The 20,213-nt window shown below is 39.9% G+C and overlaps 1 protein-coding gene across 1 annotated transcript; it reads right to left on the bottom strand.

Annotated features, from left to right (window-relative positions):
• Positions 1 to 17,857: 17,857 nt before the first annotated feature.
• Positions 17,858 to 19,114, bottom strand: LOC120202191 (E3 ubiquitin-protein ligase BOI-like). Its single transcript, XM_039202660.1, has 3 exons — positions 19,009 to 19,114; positions 18,514 to 18,904; positions 17,858 to 18,426 (listed from the first exon to the last, which is right to left on the bottom strand). The coding sequence occupies exons 1-3, from the start codon at positions 19,053 to 19,055 to the stop codon at positions 17,905 to 17,907; spliced, it is 960 nt and encodes a 319-aa protein (XP_039058591.1). The 5' UTR covers positions 19,056 to 19,114; the 3' UTR covers positions 17,858 to 17,904.
• Positions 19,115 to 20,213: the final 1,099 nt, after the last annotated feature.

Here is a 20,213-nt window from a genome sequence, read left to right as displayed (position 1 = left end):
CCTATTGTTCTCTCGAAAATTTGCAAAAGAAAAAGCTCTGTTTTTGCTAAAAATTGCTAGTAACCTTTTCTTGTATTTTGTATCCAAAAAAAATCCCCCCCTACTGTTGATTACATGCGTCTATTTATAATACAAAATATTGTCCTATTTTTAGTGTTTTGATCTGAGTGAAACTCGACTTGTTGGTAGATGAGAGTCCACGATTCTGATGAGGTCGTTTTTTTTGTGTTTCATGTGATCACGACGCCGAGAAAACCGGCTGTGGAGGTGCGTGAGGCGCGAGGGAACTCTGACCAAGGGAGTTACGGCGCGAGATGAAATGCTTGCTAGGGTTCTGGAAGCATCAGTTGGGTCCGGGTCACTTGGGTTTGGTCCACTGTTGGGCCCTGTAAAAGGAGAGAAGAGAAAGAAAGAAAAAAATAAAATAAACTATGTATATTATAACTTATAACATAATATAATATATATATATGTATGTATTATGAGGGACGAATTTAAGTGTCTTCAGTTGCCCCTCTTTGCTCATTATCGTGTAATGAAAATAGAGCAAAGATTAAAAGACACAAATTTCGTCTACATCAACTATCCTTTGTCATAGAGTTGAAATTCGATCATGAAATGACTCCCTTGTCGTGAGGTTGAGTCAAAACTGGAAGATTCTGAGTATGAGTCCTTTGTTGTGAAGTTTGGCTTCGAGTTAGATATCCTCCGTCGTGGAGTTGAAATCTACTCTTGAACAAATTGTGTTGTTTCGAGTCCAATATCCTTCGTTGTGAAGTTGAGATTGGCTCTGAAATTGAGAAATGTTTGTTGACAACCGGCGGTCCCTTCGTCGTGAAGTTGAACTTGCGTTGTCTGGAGTCCAATATCCTTCGTTGTGAAGTTGAAATTGGCTCTGAGATTGGGAAGTCGTTGTTGACAAGCAGCGGTCCCTTCGTCGTGAAGTTGAACTTGCATTGTCTGGAGTCCAATATCCTTCGTTGTGAAGTTGAAATTGGCTCTGAAATTGAGAAATGTTCGTTGACAACCAGCGGTCCCTTCGTCGTGAAGTTGAACTTACGTTGTCTGGAGTCCAATATCCTTCGTTGTGAAGTTGAAATTGGCTCTGAAATTGAGAAATGTTCGTTGACAACCAGTGGTCCCTTCGTCGTGAAGTTGAACTTACGTTGTCTGGAGTCCAATATCCTTCGTTGTGAAGTTGAAATTGGCTCTGAAATTGAGAAATGTTTGTTGACAACCAGCGGTCCCTTCGTCGTGAAGTTGAACTTTCGTTGTCTGGGGTCCAATATCCTTCGTTGTGAAGTTGAAATTGGCTCTGAAATTGAGAAACGTTTGTTAACAATCAGCGGTCCCTTCGTCGTGAAGTTGAACTTGCGTTGTATGAAGTCCAATATCCTTCGTTGTGAAGTCGAAATTGGCTCTGAAATTGAGAAATGTTTGTTGACAACCAGCGGTCCCTTCATTGTGAAGTTGAACTTGCGTTGTCTGGAGTCCAATATCCTTCGTTATGAGGTTGAAATTGGCTCTGAAATTGAGAAACGTTTGGTGACAACCAGCGGTCCCTTCATCGTGAAGTTGAACTTGCGTCGTCTGGGGTCCAATATCCTTCGTTGTGAAGTTGAAATTGGCTCTGAATTGGAGAAATGTTTGGTGACAACCAGCGGTCCCTTCGTCGTGAAGTTGAACTTGCGTTGTCTATGGTCCAATATCCTTCGTTGTGAAGTTGAAATTGGCTCTGAATTGGAGAAATGTTTGGTGACAACCAGCGGTCCCTTCGTCGTGAAGTTGAACTTGCGTTGTCTATGGTCCAATATCCTTCGTTGTGAAGTTGAAATTGGCTCTGGGTAAAACCTGCAAAGATATGCATATATGCGATGGTATGGATGTCATGCTCTTAGGTATGCCTAAAATGCATATGCAACATATGTTATTCTGAGCTCTGGAGAGTTCTCCGGTGGCCTGTCGTTGTTGACTCTTGAGCTTGAAGTTCCGATCTCTGATCTTGAATTCTTCGAATGTTTGATGATTTTTTTTTTTTTGAAGATGCTCCTCAACCATCTCAAGCATGTGCATGAGCCTTGATCGGCTGGGTACTGTACTTTTCAATGAATCTTTGTACAGTAATATGCGATTATCTTTCATAAAAATAAATAAACCATTAGGTTTAAATCTAATTCAAGATGCTCAAAAGGAATTGGAGGAAAGATGGTCTTTATTCATGAGGGAGGAGAAGAACAAATAATACATGGCAAACATTCTAGAAAACGAATACACAATGATGTGCAAATGAATGTCTTAGATCTCGATAACGTGGGCACTTCTGAGTTGAAAAGCCGTTTGGTGGCTTTTGAATGCAGCCTTTTCCAAAGGATCTTTGAAAATGCGACAATGTTTGGGAGGGTGCAACATTCCTCCGATTTGTTGAGTTCGTAGAAGATTCATGTGCCGGGATGTTTCCACCGTTGATATCCAAATCGCCCTTTCCGGGTTTTCAACTTGGACCCATCCTTAGTTGCAACTTGGACGCCAAACGTTTTTTTTTTTTTTTTTTTTTTTTTTTCAACTTAGGACGCCCTCTCGGGTTTTCATCCTAAGCGAAGTATTTCTTGACTGCGTCCGAGTTAATGGGATGTGGCAGCTCAGGTCCGTCCATTTCAGCCAGGATAAGGGCTCCTCCGGAGAAAGCCTTCTTCACGACATAAGGTCCTTCCCAATTTGGCGTCCATTTTCCTCGAAAATCTTTCTGGACTGGCCAAATTCTTTTTAGCACTAGATCCCCTTCACGGAATATTCTCGGGCGCACCTTTTTGTCGTGTGCTCGGATCATTCGTTTCTGATAGATTTGACCGTGATAAATGGCTTTCAGTCTTTTTCATCTATCAGATTAAGCTGATCATATCTGGATTGTGCCCACTCTGCATCATCTAGTTTGACTTCTGACAGACCTGAGAGAAGGAATCCGACTTCAATGGGTAGCACTGCTTCCATTCCATAGGCTAGTGAAAATGGAGTTGCCCCAGTCGATGTACGTACCGAGGTTCGATAAGCGAACAAAGCAAAAGGCAACTTCTCATGCCAGTCTTTGTAGTTTCAGTGTTTCTCCACTATCTTCTTAATATTTTTGTTTGCTGCTTCTACTGCTCCGTTCATCTTTGGTCTGTAAGCAGTGGAATTGTGATGTTTTATGTTGAACTGTTCGCAAGCAGCACTCATCATCTGGTTGTTCAAGTTTGTTGCGTTATCGGTGATAATCCTTTCAGGTAGACCATACCGACATATAATTTCTTTCTTCAGAAACTTACAAATAGTGGATTGAGTGACACTGGCGTATGACGCGGCCTCTACCCATTTCGTGAAATAATCAATTGCTACGAGAATGAAACGGTGACCATTCGAAGCCTTGATGGATTTGCCCGATAACGTCCATGCCCCACACAGAAAAAGGCCATGGTGACGTCATTACATGAAGTGGATGGGGTGGAACATTTATCTTGTCTCCATAAATCTGACATTTATGACATCTCCTAGCATAGTTGATGCAATCACTTTCCAGTGTGGACCAAAAATATCCGCATCTCATTATTTGTCTTGACATCATATGCCCATTTGCATGTGCTCCACAAACCCCATCATGTACTTCCTCCACTATCATTTTTGCCTCTTCAACATCGACGCATCTTAACAGAACTTGGTTATGGCCTTTCTTGTATAAACCTCTCTGTCAAGGACATATCCTGCCAACCTTCTAAGGGTTCTCTTATCGGTTTCGGGTGGCTTTTTCTGGATAACTCCGATGCTTGATATACTGCAGAATGTCGTAGTACCAAGGCTTAGTATCTTTCATTTCTTCAATTTGGTAACAATGAGCTGGATACTCATACGACTGCATGTTAATTGGCATCATTTCAGACTCCCCGCCAGCCTTGAATGTGGCAGCCAAGGTAGCTAAAGCGTCAGCCATTTGATTTTCTTCTCTAGGCACGTAGTGGAAGGTGACTTCGTCGAACTCTTCGAGCAGATCCAACACTAGTTTTCGGTATTCTAACAGCTTTATATCCTTGGTTTCCCACTCTCCTCAGAGCTGATAGATTACTAAGGCTGAGTCTCCATACACCGCAAAGTCTTTATATTTTGCCCCAGTGCAGCCCGAATTCCCAAGACACAGGCTTCATATTCTGCCATGTTATTGGGTACAATCAAAGTTCAGTCTGCTCGTAAATGGGTAGTGACTCCCCTCTGGGGAGACTAGAATTGCCCCGATGCCATGTCCTAGTGCATTTGATGCCCCATCGAAGTGCATTCTCCAGGAACCGTCCGTTGAAATGCTTGCTTCCTCTAAAGATATGGCCATTAAGTCCTCGTCCGGGAAATAAAAGTCCAGCGGCTCATAGCTCTCATCAGTTCTGCTTGCCAAAAAATCGGATATGGCGCTGCCTTTTACCGCTTTCTGGCTCACGTATTCGATGTCAAATTCAGACAAAAGCATCTGCCATCGAGCTAACCTTCCGGAGAGCAGGTACACCCATCATGTATTTTAATGGGTCTAACTTGGAAATCAGCCAAGTGGGTGTGATACAACATGTATTGTCGAAGTCTTTTTGTAGCCCATATCAGGGCACAACAAACCTTCTCAATGGACAGGAGTGCGAGATAAGTACTCTTTTACCTTCTCGAACGCAATCTGACAGTTTCATCCCATGCCCCAGGGCTATTTTTTCGAGAAGAAGGCGAAAGATTGGATCACACTTGTCGGTTAACGAGATATAAATCGAGCTATGTAATTTAATCTGCCCAGAAAACCTCGGACTTCTTTTGGGTTCGTGGTGGAGGTAGATTCTGGATAGCCTTAACCTTATCAGGATCGACCTGTATGCCTCTCCTGCTGACTATAAAGCCTAGTAGTTTTCCAGATGTTACCCCGAAGGTACACTTGCTAGGGTTTAGTCTCAGTTGGAACTTTCTCATCTCTGGAAGAGCTTCCTCAGATTCTTGACAGGTTCACTCTCGGTCTGTGCTTGACAATCATGTCGTCGACATAAACCTCGATTTCTTTGTGCATCATGTCATGGAACAGGGTCACCATAGCTTCTGATATTGCCCCAGCATTCTTAATCCGAAAGGCATCACTTTGTAACAGAAAGTTCCCCACATTGTGACGAAAGTGGTCTTCCATGTCCGGGATGCATCTTGATCTGATTGTACCCCGAAAATCCATCCATGAATGAAAAGTAGGCGTTCCCGGCCATGTTGTCCACCAGAGTGTCTATGTGTGGCAGAGGAAAGTTATCCTTGGGACTGCCTTATTAAGGTCCCGGTAATCGACACACATGCGTACTTTCCCGTCCTTCTTCGGCACAGGCACTTTGGCCACCCATTCAGGGTATTTGGCTACTCGGAGAAAACCGGCATCAAATTGTTTCTTGACTTCCTCCTTGATCTTAAGGAGCATTTCTGGTCGCATTCTTCTCAGTTTTTTGCTGCACTGGTTTGAATCTGTTGATTGGCAGTTTGTGAACAACCATATCTGTGTCTAGTCCGGCATGTCTTGATACGACCAAGCAAACACATCTTCGTACTCCTGAAGTAAGGCTATCAGGTTTTTCTTGCTTCAGTCGAAAGAGTTGTGCCGATTTAACCTCTTTTCGATCTTCCTCAGTGCCCAAATTTAAGATTTCGATCGCTCCTCATGTGGCGTATTTGCTTTTCTTCTTTTCTATCATTCTCAACAATTCGGTAGGCAAGTTATACTTCTTCATTATCGCCTTCTTCAAATTCCCCAAGACAAATGGTTGATTCAAAATCCACCTCCGGATCAGGGTCATTAGTGCCCACATTATCGTTATCTGGGAACCTGAAAGGAGGAAGATGTGTATGTGTGAGAGGATATATCCCACACGGAATGGCAAGAACTAACTTTGAGAGTAAATGGAAATGAAGTACTGGAATGAGGGAGATAGATAATAAATAAAGAAAATTTGTTGCCATGAAAAAGAAAAATGCATCCTTATTAAACTTAAACAAAACATTTATTCACCCTTACAAAAGATCACCTATTGCCCCGGGTATAGGCAAATAGGGATAGTTCGAATATTACTCTGAAAGATTCTTGTAAACCACAGGTAGTTCTTCCACCGACCAACTGCTAGGCACGAATCCATGTGGCAGAAGGTATATCCCGGATCTATCTCCGTTGTCAACATCTTCTGTGGTCACGGCATTAACGTTCAGATCTTCCAGAGCCGTTTGTAACTCGGACATGGTGGTCTCAAACACATAACCACCTGACTTGAATGTTCTGAAGAGCGGCGGGAATGTCATAGGCTTCCATTGGAGTTCGTTTCCAGTCAATCTGGCTATCCTTCTCTCCCGGTTCTTTTGAATTTCCTTTCTCTTTTCATGATAACGGGTTGAAAACCCAGCCCAAATTGGTCTAATTTTTGGGATAGGACGGACAGGTTTGATAATCCTTGCAAATATTTCCCAAAACCTCTCCGGTTCTTGCGCCTCGGCCTAGGGTTTGCTTAATCTCCATCCTTGTGCATTTGGAGAGTCGAGGTTGGGATTCTCTTTCCTTCCGCCACAATGTGGCATTCACAAACTCCAAGGAGCGGAACGAACATTCTATCCTCGTCTACTTCGATGTATGGAGCCTCCGTGGTCACGCTTGCTACGATATCTTCCTCAGCGTTGACAATTACTAAGGCCCCATCAATGACAAATTTGACTTTCTGGTGCAGCGTGGAGGGTATTGCACCTGCTTGATGAATCCACGGCCTTCCCAAAAGACAACTGTAGGACGGCATGATATCCATCACAAGGAACTCAACATCATAGGTGGCTGGTCCAATGGTCAATGGTATCTCGATCTTTCCGATTACCTCTCTTTTGGTCCCATCAAATGCTCGGACCACATTCTGACAAGCTCTCATATGAGAGGTATCTATTGGTAGCCTCTTCAATGTAATCAAAGGTATCACGTTTAGGGCTGAACCATTATCGATTAAGACACTTGGTAAAGCGTGCCCTTTACAGTAGGTAGTAATGTGTAACGCCTTCGTTCGGCCTCTTCCTCCTGATGGAATCTCATCATCTGAAAACGAGATGAGATATCAGCTTGAATATTGTTCACCAGTCGATCCATTTTGCTGACTGGTATGTCTTGTGGCACGAACGTTGATTAAGGACATTCAACACGCTTCTCGGTGTGCTTCCGAGTTTAAAAATAGTGCTAGCTTGAAGTACGTGTAGGTAAGTTGTGGAGCTGTTCTACAATGTTGTATTCGCTGTGCTTCAAGATCTTGAGGAACTCCTTAGCTTCTTCCTCCTTTATAGGTTCATTGACGACTAGCACATCTTCTTGAATGGCTCCAGTGGTCTTGCCCCACTTTACTATTACCTCCTCCGGAAGTGCTCACCTGACACTCGTACTTCCATGGCACTTGCCGATTGTCCTTATATTGAAAAGGCCGCGGTGCGGAGATTACCACCTTGGCTGGTGTGTCACTGTCATGCTTGCCTTAGGGTAATTATCAAAGGACTACCCCTACCAAATTTTCTATCTGATGATTCTCCGGTGGCACAAACATCTGCTTCCCAAGAATCTTGAATTTCCTCGTAGAATTCCAACTCCTTTCGATCCATCATGAGCTGGACTAACAATCTGAACTCTGGGCAATCTTGCACTTTATGCCCTTCTTTGTTGTGGTAACAACAATGGTTACCATCTTCATCTTCTATCGTATCTGAACATGGGCAAGAAATCCTGCTTTTACCATTTGGCTCCATACCCAAGCCAAAGGAGATTCAATTTCCGAAACCCTTGATTTAATTCTCCTTCCCCCTTCAGTAGTAATGCATTAATTCCTGTCTCCTGATGATTGGGCAAGGGATTCTGGGCGACGTTTGGTGCCCCGGAATTGAAAGTGATCCAATTCTTGTTTCTCATTCGTTGCACAAGTCTCTTGAAAGCGAGACAGCTTTCAATCGAATGCCCCTGCACACCGCCATGGTATTCACAGTGAGCGCTCTCGTCATACCATTTCGGGTAAGGAGGATTTATTGGATTCATAGGATAAGGCGACACTGCATGAGTGTCGAAGAGCTGTTGGTATAATTCTTATACGTCATGGAATGGGGTCAAACTGTTCCCTTTCCCTTTCTCTTCTTGGTTCTCTCTGGTTCTGTCTAGAAGTACCGGATGGTACAGCTGCTGTGGAATTTGAGCTTGAGATCGTAACCCCCTTATTGACGTTGTAGGTGTTCACATTGTTGATCTCTCGCTCCTTGTTTTTCGTGGGAGGCTTTTACTGGAGTCTCCTCCTCAATCTTTCCTTGTTTAATGGCCAACTCGATCATTTCGCCGGCCATGACTAAATCTGAAAAACTCCCCGACGTGATTGCTACCAAATGCCCGAAGTAAGGTGCCCTCAGGGTCTGTACAAACAGCTTTCTAGTTTCCTTTTCATCCAATGGTGGATGAACTTGCACAGATAAATCCCTCCATCTCTGTGCGTATTGTCGGAAACTCTCATTGTGTTTCTTCTCCAGGCTTTGTAACATGACCCGGTCTGGTCTCATATCGTTGATATGCTTATACTGCTCCAGGAAAGACTTGGCTAAGTCTTTCCACGTCTTGATATGAGTTCGGCTAAGCTGGTTGTACCACCGAATAGCTGAACCGGACAGGCTCTCCTGAAAACAATGGATCAGGAGTTGATCATTCCCTCCATATCCTGTCATCTTTCGACAGAACATAGTGATATGGGCTGAAGGGCAGCTGTTCCCGTCGAACTTCTCAAACTCAGGAATTTTAAACTTTGGTGGAAGCACCAAGTCTGGAACTAGGCTTAGCTCCATTGCGTCCACTCCATAATAATCATGGTCTCCCTGGACCATCTTTATTTGATCTTCTAAAATTTTTATCTTTTCTTCCATCTTTTTGGCTTTATCTTCCTCGTCAAAGTCTGGGACATTATAATCATCCGGATGATCATCAGGGATGATTGTAGAAGTTTGTATCTTCACAGCAGGTGCAACTTTCGCTTTGGTAGCGAATGAGTCCCCGGGTAGTGATGCTTTCCCTTTAGTAGCAGATGCGTCCCCGGGTAATATTCCGGGTGAGAGAACCACTTGCGGGGTTGGTGGTATGGCCACCCCCTCGGAAGAGATGCCCCCTGATGCACTAGCTTGCTGTAGACCTGACAACTTGGCTACGATTTGGTCGACCAAGGACTCTTGATTTTTCTTGATGGACTCAAGAGTACTTTCACTGTTCTGAGCCATCTTATCTTCTAGCTCCTTTTGAAGTCTTGCCATGTGCTCTTCGATCTTTTCCATTCTGGCTTCCATTTGTCTCTTTTTGCTCGAGTATTGTGCGGGTGATGTATCTGATGCTTGCGGTGGTAAGCTCGGTGTCTGAGACATGTTCTGTTAGTTAATACGAATGTAAAAACATGGAAAGAATATAAAAAACAGACATGAAATATAAAATGCAAGAAATGCAATGCATGATGTATGCAATTGGAGGCATTGATCCAGAAAAGTGTTCATTATTATAATAACCCTTGTTCAGACAAAAATGTCTTATCTTTTAAGAGACATAAAAACAGATTAAAGGTACATTCGGACTAAGTCCTCTAGACCCCGAACAGCATCCAGTAGGTTGACAAGTCTTCTGCCTTCCTCTGTCACTGGTAGGATGCCTTGTCGAACCACACCAGCTTCCCTTGCTAGGCCGTGAAGATGACGGGCTGCTTTTTGCACTTGATCCAGGAAATCTCTGATGGTTGCGTCTCGGGCCCTCACCCTTCGCTGTGCTTGTTCCCAACGGAAACGCCATTGTAATCCTCCGTCGAAAGGCACTATCTGAAGCTCGTTTGCTTGCCTCTTGAACCCATCTATAATAGCTTCTAACTCAGCTATTGTCTTGTCATCTTTCTCATGTCTTTTTTCTAAGTCAGCTATTCGAACTCTCAAGCGCTGGTTCTGATATTGACTATCTGCCAAGCGTCTTTGGGCAGTCTTCATCTGTTCCTTCCAAGCTTTCTCATCAGGCCCCTCAAACTTCCTTTTCAGGCTATGGGCTTCGTCTTTCCAGTATTCAGAGGTTACCTTCAACTTGGAGTTATCCTTGACCTTATCTTGATACCCCTTTCTCAAGTCTTCGAGCTCAAAACGGACTCTTTTTTGTTCTTTTTCTAGTTTTTCTGCCCGATCTTTCTGAGAGTCAGCATCAAGCTTCCACTGATAACGTTCAGCTTCAAGTTCCTTTATTCTTTGCTTCAGCTCATTATTCACGGCTTCAAACTCGGTCTTGGCTATCTCGAGTTCAGAAGGGACATGCCTGAGATGTTCTTCCATGGTCCGGGTGTCATCACAGTCTGGCACCGGGATATTGTCATTCTTTCTCAATATTCGCCACTCCATATAATCTGGAGTGAGCATGCTTCTGGCAGCTACAACATCCATCGGAATACTTTCCTCCACGAATCGGCTGCTTCTTTGATCATCTTCTTATAGCTGTCGCCGTGATACTCAAACTCTGACCTAGCTAAACCGCATGTTGCTGGGACAAACTGACGTGCTCCATACTGTCTAAGTGCTAATAGCGGAGCATACCCGACTGCTCCCCAAAGTCCAAGTAAGGTCACAGTGTCGGAGTCACCACACCGAAAAAGAACATCACTGAGGAATAACCAAGGGGCTCTCCAGACAATATCTCGGTCTTGAAGATGCGTAAAGACCTTCATCCATTTTTCTTTTGAAGCGCCTTCATGCCATTTTAAGGTAATAAATTCACCTAGAGGTGAATAGGTGGTGCTGAAACGGCGGAGGCAACCCCGTCAGTCTTCCAGAAGTGGCTGTGAATCCAGACCTGAAGGAGCTGAATGCACCCGGTGAATCTTCCTCCGCCAGTTCTTCGGCAATGGTTGAGCGATCGAAAGGTCTCAGCCAAGATGGCTGGTGCTGGGTTAACTCGTTTAAAAAGTTGCTCAAATAATTCCACCACGGCAGCGTCAATGCACCCCAAAGCCTTCGGAAATATGATTAAACCGTACAGACCCAGTGCAAAAAGGTCTATAGTCTTCCACTCATCAGGGTGGTTTTTCATTAGTTGCTTTATATGGATCCACTCGATTCCTTCCCCGCTACCTTTGTGCCGGAGTCGATCAGTCACCCACTTTTCATCAACCCCTGCAATCTTGGCCAGTCCGTTCTTGAAGGGCTGACTCTTGATATGTTTAATATATGCCCTCTCTAGTTTGATGCTTTCGCAGTGCAATAGAGTAGTATACTCTTCGATAGTAGGCACCATGTCTTCCTGGTTAAAGGTGAAACAACTATATCCCGGGTTCCAGAATTGAATTAATGCTCGGAGCAAGGGCTCATCAGTCTTGACATGGAGCAAGAGGGCGATATCACCATATCGTTGGCTGAACTTCTGCTTTCTGTCATTCTTCCAACTGTCCCAAATGTTTCGCAGCTCTTGGACATTATTCTGTTTCAGGCTGACAGCGGCATAACTAACCAGTTCTGACACATAGTTTCCCTGAAGACTGTCTCCCTTCTCCTTCTGAGCCTTCTCGGACCATAGTCGTGCCTCAGCGTTTTCAATCTCTTGTATTACAACACCTTTGTCCATTAATTCGAATTATTTTGTGTATAACAAACGCTTTTTAGGGATCAATAGCCTCTTGTAATGATGCAAATGCTAGAAAACAAACACAAAGGCAAAAACGTTAGTAAAATAAGAATACAAATAAAAATGACGGAAGGAGGAAAAAAAAAGCGCAACAAAAACATGGTTAGGGTAAAAAATCCTAAGTTTTGGAACGTGGTTTCGGGGTAGGCTCTAATTCTTCATGGTCTCCCGGTTTAGGTTTTAAAAAACGGTACCCGAGTTTTCCTTGTCGGTGCCCCCTTGGGCTTGCCAGACCCTTAGTCCTAAACCCATCACAGGCTTGTATGGACTAAGTTAAACTCGAGGGGACACATTCCCTTATGCCCGCACGGTGAATAAATTCACAAGAAGACATAAGGTATATGAATCCCGGAGGCTACTTGCTAGGCCCGCACGGTGAATAAATTCACACGAAGGCGTCGCTTCACCCCACTTAAAATAGGGTTCGGAGCTCGGGTTTAGAGCCTTAGATGAAAATGTTTGGAAAGCTGAAATCATTAGAAAACGGTCAGTCCAACTATTTACTCGAAAAATATAATCAAAAATAAGTAATAAGGATCGAAATATTACCTTAAAATTTAAACTTACCCTTTTCGTTAAAAAGACAACTGGAAATTACCTTAGCCTGACTCACTTACCTGTGTCCCCAGCAGAGTCGCCAAGCTGTCGCAACCGTCTTTCGGTTGGGCCCGGAATTGGGTTTCGACTTGGAATAATTGGGTTGGGAGTCGCCACCGATCATTTATTTAAAAATAAATGGGTTGACCGGGTACCTTATTTCTTACCTGATCTGCGTCTTACCAAAGATGTGTCGGATTCGGGAGTCGGTTACAGTCAAGGAAGGGTTAGCACCCTTGAACTGCCCTTTCGGTACTGTGTAATTTCCAGTTGTCTTTAATTAAGAAAATCGTAATTTTAAATTGGAAGGTAAAATATCGATCCGATTACTTACAATTGACTGACTTGAAAGTGAACCTTTTAGGAGCCGAACGTATATTAGAAAAGGTGATGAAAATGAATTAAAATTGAAAGATAAAGAAAACGAAACAAATAACAAAAATAACAATAGATGACACCAAAAGTAACATAATCGTCGTGGAGATATAGAACATGAAGGAAATAAAAATGAAGACAAGTATGACAACATGTGATAAGATAAAAAAGAAAGAATAAAGAAATAAGAAAATAAAACCCAATAAAACGGAGAAAGAAAGGAATAAATAAATAAATAAAACATAATAAAAGTGAAATAAAATAGTATACAAATGTAAAGTGATTGGAATTAAATAAAACGTACATATGTATATAAAAAAATGTAAAATAGTAGCGTATAAGGTAAAATTAATAAAGAACATATAACAATATTAATTCCATATATATAATAGCTAAATATGAGAGAGAGGGAAAAATATATAATAATAATAGAAAAATTAAATAATTATAGTAATACAAAAGTAAGGAAATAATAAGATAAAATACAAAACATATATATATATATATATAATAACGTTTAAACAAGATATTAGTATAAAAAACAAAAGAAAGATACAAAATGAAATGAAAATAAAAAGAAGTACGAACGATAATATATCTACGTGTGTATATAAGAAATAATGAAAAATGGTATAATATAACATAAATAAATAAAACACAAAAAAAAAGATAAATATATTTTATTATGTATACATATAATAAGGATTGGGATGAAAAGAAAAGCAAATCAAGTGGCCAATTTGAAAGTAAATCGGAATTTAAAATCGGATTTGGGACCAAAATAACGAGCCTTTAAGGAAGGAGGGACCGAAAGAGTAGTTTACCCTATTTTATTACCAAAAACACGGATCTGATATAAGCCTGGATCAAAAGTTTTTAGTTTCATTTCTCTTCTTCCCATCGAGAGAGCCTCTCCTTCTCTCAATGCTTTCTTTCAAATGTTCATCCAGAAAGATGAACACGCCGTCGTGGGGTTCATGTGAACCCAGACTCCGGCACCGCGCCACCTCGCCGGCCGCCGTCATCGGTGGCAAAATCGAAAAAAGTTTTTATTTTTTTAAAGCTCTCGGTGCCCTCGTTTTGAAAACCTAAACAGTTTTCTCAAAAACAAAGCCTCAGGGTATGAATCTGGGTTCGAGAACTTCGAAAACCCCCCTGTTCATCGGCGTTTTTTAGCGTATTTTGAGTATATAAGAAAAAGAAAAAGAGAAGCAAACGGGCGAGCATGCAAAATAACTACCAAAAGGTAAGAACTTTACCTATTGTTCTCTCGAAAATTTGCAAAAGAAAAAGCTCCTGTTTTTGCTAAAAATTGCTAGTAACCTTCTTCTTGTATTTTTGTATCCAAAAAAAATCCCCCCCTACTGTTGATTACATGCGTCTATTTATAATACAAAATATTGTCCTATTTTTAGTGTTTTGATCTGAGTGAAACTCGACTTGTTGGTAGATGAGAGTCCACGATTCTGATGAGGTCGTTTTTTTTGTGTTTCATGTGATCACGACGCCGAGAAAACCGGCTGTGGAGGTGCGTGAGGCGCGAGGGAACTCTGACCAAGGGAGTTACGGCGCGAGATGAAATGCTTGCTAGGGTTCTGGAAGCATCAGTTGGGTCCGGGTCACTTGGGTTTGGTCCACTGTTGGGCCCTGTAAAAGGAGAGAAGAGAAAGAAAGAAAAAAATATAAATAAACTATGTATATATTATAACTTATAACATAATATAATATTATATATATGTATGTATTATGAGGGACGAATTTAAGTGTCTTCAACAACATATTCTTCTCTATTTATTTATTTTGTAGGCTTTAAGGTGGCATCGCAGGCAACCTTTTCCCTTTTGTTTTCTTGCTATATTTAAATTTGCTGGCCAGTCTTTTAATGAAACTATATAATATATAAAAAAAATCTTTGTTTATTTTTAATTAGACTTTGATTATTCTACACGAGTCAATTTATTTTAATATTTAAAGCGATGATTATTATTTTTGTAAGTTTTATATTCGAGTATCAAATATTATAAGGATGTTTAATTTTTTATTCTCAAATAATTAAAAATATTTAATACAAATATAAACTTTTAATCACTATAGATCAATAAAACAAACTTTAATTATTCCAAATATTTTGTTGGACTTCGATGCATATGCCCTCGGCTTTTGCTTTTTTTTCTCCGATAAAACCATCACAACGGGACAAAAATAAAGAGACAACTTACTTTTCTTTTGGATTAGATTTTGATTAAGTTTGATGTTAATCGGGAGGGCTCTAAATAAGAAGATACGAGTTATTTGAAAATAATTTGATTAAAATTTGATAAATTTTTGAATTAAATATATTCAATTCAAGCTTAAACTCGACTTGAAATTTTTAACGAGCGAAAACGAGCTATTTAATATCATACTCGAAAAACTAACGAGCACCTAAAAATAATAATATATTAAATTTTAAGATTTTAAATTAATTTTTTATTAATATTAAAATTTATATGTTTTTTAAAAAAATATAATGTAAGACTTTTATGTACTTAGAGGTTTGAGCTTGAGTTTGAACTTTAATCAAGTTAAGTCTTAGAATATTCTGAGTTCAAGTTTTTTCGCGTACAAGTCGAGCTTTAGTTTTTTATTTCGAGTTCAAATCGAGTATGACGAATTTAAGCTCGTGAGTTTTCGAGTCGAGTTAAACACAATTTTTTTTTTTACTCGAGTCGAGTTCGACACGGCTCGAATTTCACTCCGCAAGTTACAGCCCTACTCGAAACCTATTTCTTCGATTCTTTGGATCAATACCCATTTTTCAAATATAATGCTTCTTAAATTATGTAGTAATTGAGGTGAGTAAAAGTACGTGTAAATTGATTTAATTGATCTTTTCGATGGTGTTGGATTAGATTAAATTAATTATTCTAATAACAATGGTTGATGTATATTGTGTGAAGTAGTTATTTAAGTTAATTAGATAAATAAAAAACAAAGAATATTTTTTCAAAAAAAAAAATTATCTTGATTACATCTAAACCCTAAACCCCAAAACCAATTTAATTACATCTACAATACTTAAATTGGTTAATCAATTGCTCAGCCATGCCCGATAAAGCAAAGCAAATCCATTTCAATAGACTGGCTTTCGGCCCAAAGGTACCTATGGGCTACCCATTCAAACCGTAAACCAAGGTTTCCCAGTTCCCACATCTTACGAAACTGAAGTAGAAAACCATAATCCGTACATAAAAAAGTATGCAGCAGGGATGGATCTGTCGAACTGCCATCCCGTTGTGCATCATATTATCAATGAAAACGAAATAGACAAAGAAATGCATGCATCCATCAAAACATGACATTTCGTATGTATCATGTATAACCATCAAAACGAGCCAGCAGAAGGGACAATTGCCTGCTTTCCACTTCAAATTCAATTATTGATTGAGGTTTTCATGGGTTACATATATTTCATCAAAAAAATTAAGCAGCGTCCTAGGTAGCACATACACGAAATCTTATGTTAGGGGTGAAATTTTAAAATTTTAGAAGGGACGAAAACATATTGTCAATTGAAAATATAAATAATATACTTAAAATATATACTAATTTGAAATTTTATGAAAATGACTACCATAACCCGCCACTTTAATCCATCCCTGATCATAGGCTTGTATTTATCACGTCTTTACCATTTTGCAGGGTCGTGGTGGTTCAATGAGGACCATGTTCCTCTTTATAACAACGCATGGGAAAATGGACCGTGTCTTCGTTTGCCGACACCTTTGAGTTTCACGTGATGTCTGTTTAATCTCATTGCCATGCAAACTACCATTTGACCTACAAATTACTTGTGATTTTGAGTAACTGTCCGATTAATTAGTCTTGATGAAAATAATACGACTGTAACGCTTTTAAACGTTTCATTTCTTCTTATTTAAATGAAGAGTCGCGTATGATAATTTTATAGATATAAAAGAAAAATAAACATGTTGAAGAAGATAATGAACAATATATCTAGAATGAGAGAGACATCTCCTCTTCGTTTTGCATGATAATTTACGTGTCTTTAATGCTAGTGTAATGATTATCTATATGTTAACAAAATGAATGGACTTGATTGTCTATAATGGATTTAATGATGAAATTGATAGCGATAATATCAAGAGATTGTAATATCATAAAATACAAATCTTAAAAGATTTTTCAAGAACTTTGGATGTCTCGATAAGTAAAAACTTGATGATGAAAATAAAATTTTTAGAATGAATCCGGAGAAGGTACAACCATTAGTGACACCAAACTCATTCTACTAGTAACGATTAGTATGACACAAAAGAAAGGAGGGAGTTTAGGGTTGTAAATGAGCCAAGTCGAGTTTGAGTATTGTTGAGCTCGATTCGAAAATTCGTGAATATGAAATTTTTAAGCTCCACTCGAAGTCGAAACCATGAATAACAAGTTTGAAATAAAAAAACCTTAAACTTAACTCGATTGAATCTCAAACTCGAACATAAACCTTAAGTACATGAAAATCTTATACTGTTTTTTTAAAATAACACATAAATGTTAATGTTATGAAATAATTATTTGTGTAAAAATGATATTATATATATATATAAGAACCATCAAAATGTTCAGAAAATAAATTATTTTTGTAATATAATTTAAAATAATTATACAAAATGAGTGACTTGGGTTTACAACTAATGTTATGTCGAATTAATTTAATTACTTTATCTATTTGTGTTTTCTGTAATTGATTTTTTAAACTAAAATTTACTTGTATGAAAGATAAATGAAACAAGAGATAAAACTATGGCATCACAACACATCTAACATAGATTTTATCAAAATAAAGTAATTTATTATTCATTTTTATAACTTATAAAGTTCTTCTTAAAATAAATGTTGATATTATTAGTTTTAAATATTTCTTAAAATAGATAATGATAAAATTTTATGTTTATATAGCATTAAGTTAATAATATGATAAAATATATTTAATTAATAAATAAAATGAAAGTTTAAATCAATTTCATTTTAAAACATGAAATATCTATTTAAATCATAAAATGGATTTTTTTTTTACTTTTACTTGTAAATTTCCGGGTTCTACCTTCATGGGTAAATATCCGAAAATCAGAACCAGAATAAAAAGTTGAGAAAATATAAAATTTATTTATAATCAAACTTTATATTTGATTTTCTTTGCTTTTCGTTGTTTTAATTGTTTTTTAATAATAAAAAAATCAATTAAGAAAGGCCTCCACGCTAGAGTTCCTGACGATGAGGCAAATCGGGCAGGCTTGCGCCACTCGATCACACTCTGTACACAAACAAAGATGCCGACACGGCAGCAGCACCATGGCCGCCAAACGTTTCCGACACACCTTGCAACCCGGTCCCGAAGCCACCACCACCCGCTCCGGGTCTACGTAAGCCGACTCGGCGTCCTCTGCTCCCTCACCGCACTCCTCCCCTCTCCTGCTATCCTGCACCGCCGCAGCCCCTCCGCTCATTATTGCCTGTTGGAGCTGTGCTTGTAACGAAGCCGCCGTCGCCTCCTGCGTCCTGGCTTTTTCTTGCCAAACCTGCGCCTCCACGTTAAGTTGCGCTACGCGTGCCTCCAACACTGCGTTCCGATGCTTTGCTTTCTCCACTTCCGCTTCTTTATCCCTCAACCTCCTCACCACCGATTCCTCCGCTGCCCCTAGTAGCGCTCGGTAGTGCCTATGCCTTTTCTCCAATAACGTACGCCGCAATGCCTCCCCCTTTAACACCAAATAAAAAAAGTCACAATTTCTCCTCAAGCAAAAAATTGACCAAAACCCAATTCAAGAAAGAAAAATCTGGGGTACCTTAGCCTGAAGGAATTGATCCAATTCTTCTCTCTGGCGTTTGATTTGGGTACCCAAATCATCAGATATTATAGACCAAAAAGCAGAGGAGTTTGGAACAAGATTTTGATGTTGGTATTCATAACTTTGATTTCGATTTTCCTGTAAATGTTGCTGTTGATCGCCAAAAGATAAGCGGAGTCCAGTGGAGACTCCATTGGGTCTTTGGAGTTGAGAAATGTCTATCAATTGAGGCGGTTGCGTTTGCAAAGAAAATGAATTGATTGCCGCCGCTTCCACTTCTCTTCGTCTTTTCCTTGGATTGTTATCGCTTCCATTGTTGAAGAACATATGGGATTGATCAATACAAACTCCTCCTTGCTGATGCAGTGAAAACTCATCTTGCCCACTTCTGAAAAATACATCCCAACAAGAACAATACATAAATAGATGAAAACCAAGATGAACAGAACAGGGAAGCAAAGGCAAAGAACGAAAAAAAAGAAGAAGACAAACCTGTTTAAAAGAAAGACATTTGAAGCGTATTGAGCTTGAACGGCCATGGTGAATTGAAAGGTGAGAAGGGAGAAGATGATGAAAGAATCAAAGAAAGAAACGATAAGCTCAACAACCCAAATCAGCCTTCCTCCTCCTCATTTTGTTGTTTCTTCATTGGGTTTCTCATTGCTTTTGATATATAGGTGAAGACACTCAATTTTGACTTTTGTATTAATATTATTATATTATACAATTATATATATATAATTACTAATTTTATTATTTAAATGGTACAGGCCCAATAATAGAACCCCAAACATACAGTGAGCTAGGGTTTTCAGAACCCTAGCATTCCAAGCGACGTCGCTTACCCGAGGACCTCTCAGCTTGCACGTTTCTCCCACGCCACCGACCCCGTTTCCTCCGGCGCAAGGGTCTCGCAAGACACCACCAACAAATAACGGAGTTAGATTTTTTATAGGACTCAAACACTCCAAATATTAGACTATAAATATTCAATGTAATCACACAATATAGAGGGGACAGATTACACAGGATTACACACCAGTGTTAGGCACAAATACCAGAAAGATACGAAACAAATAGATAGCTATTTCAAAGCACTCTTGTACGAATTTCAAAAGAAATAAAGGTATTTGTTTTTTTTTTTTTCTTTTACCTTCGATTCGTTGTGTTCTTGGCTTGCATGTGGTTCTTGTTGCTTGGTTTCGTTGTTTTGATCCGAAAGACACCAAATAGAATCATTTTTGGCCGATGAACGAGAGGTTTTTTATTTTTGATCTATCTTGTTAGATCTAGTAACTCCGAGGCCCGATCTAAAAGAACTATTCGGATTTTTGGAAAACTAGAGGAAAAGATCTTTGAAAAACAAAAAAAAAACAAGTTTTGCCACCGATGAACGGCGGCGGCGAGGTGGCTCACGGTGGCCGGTTTCTGGGTTTGCCCCAACCCACGGCCGTGTTCTTGAACTCTTAGGAACACTTGAGAGAGTTTAAGTCAAAGGGGGAGGGCTCCGTTTTTTTGGAAGAGAAAATGAGAAATTAAAACAGTAAAGTGGCCTTTATACGCGACCCATATACCCGCTCAGGGTCCGCGTGTCGACCCGACCCGCCTAATAGGATCCGCGTGTTTTTGTTATAATTGGGATAAACCGTTCTTTTGGTCCTTCTTGTTTTAAAACCTTCCATTTTGGTCCCTCGGTG

This window comes from Hibiscus syriacus, unplaced genomic scaffold, assembly GCF_006381635.1.
Source record: "Hibiscus syriacus cultivar Baekdansim isolate YM2019G1 unplaced genomic scaffold, ASM638163v2 tig00008276_pilon, whole genome shotgun sequence".
Classification (NCBI taxonomy): Eukaryota; Viridiplantae; Streptophyta; class Magnoliopsida; order Malvales; family Malvaceae; genus Hibiscus; species Hibiscus syriacus.
Note: the sequence above shows the minus strand (reverse complement) of the source record. Positions and strands in the feature narration are given on the sequence as shown.

Excerpts from the sequence above, each read along its gene's own strand:
- LOC120202191 (XM_039202660.1), bottom strand. The coding sequence starts at position 19,055 with ATGGCCGTTCAAGCTCAATACGCTTCAAATGTCTTTCTTTTAAACAG. Across the intron at positions 18,905-19,008 it reads AATGTCTTTCTTTTAAACAG|AAGTGGGCAAGATGAGTTTT; the intron begins GTTTGTCTTCTT and ends TGTATTTTTCAG. Across the intron at positions 18,427-18,513 it reads ATCAATTCCTTCAGGCTAAG|GGGGAGGCATTGCGGCGTAC; the intron begins GTACCCCAGATT and ends TTGGTGTTAAAG.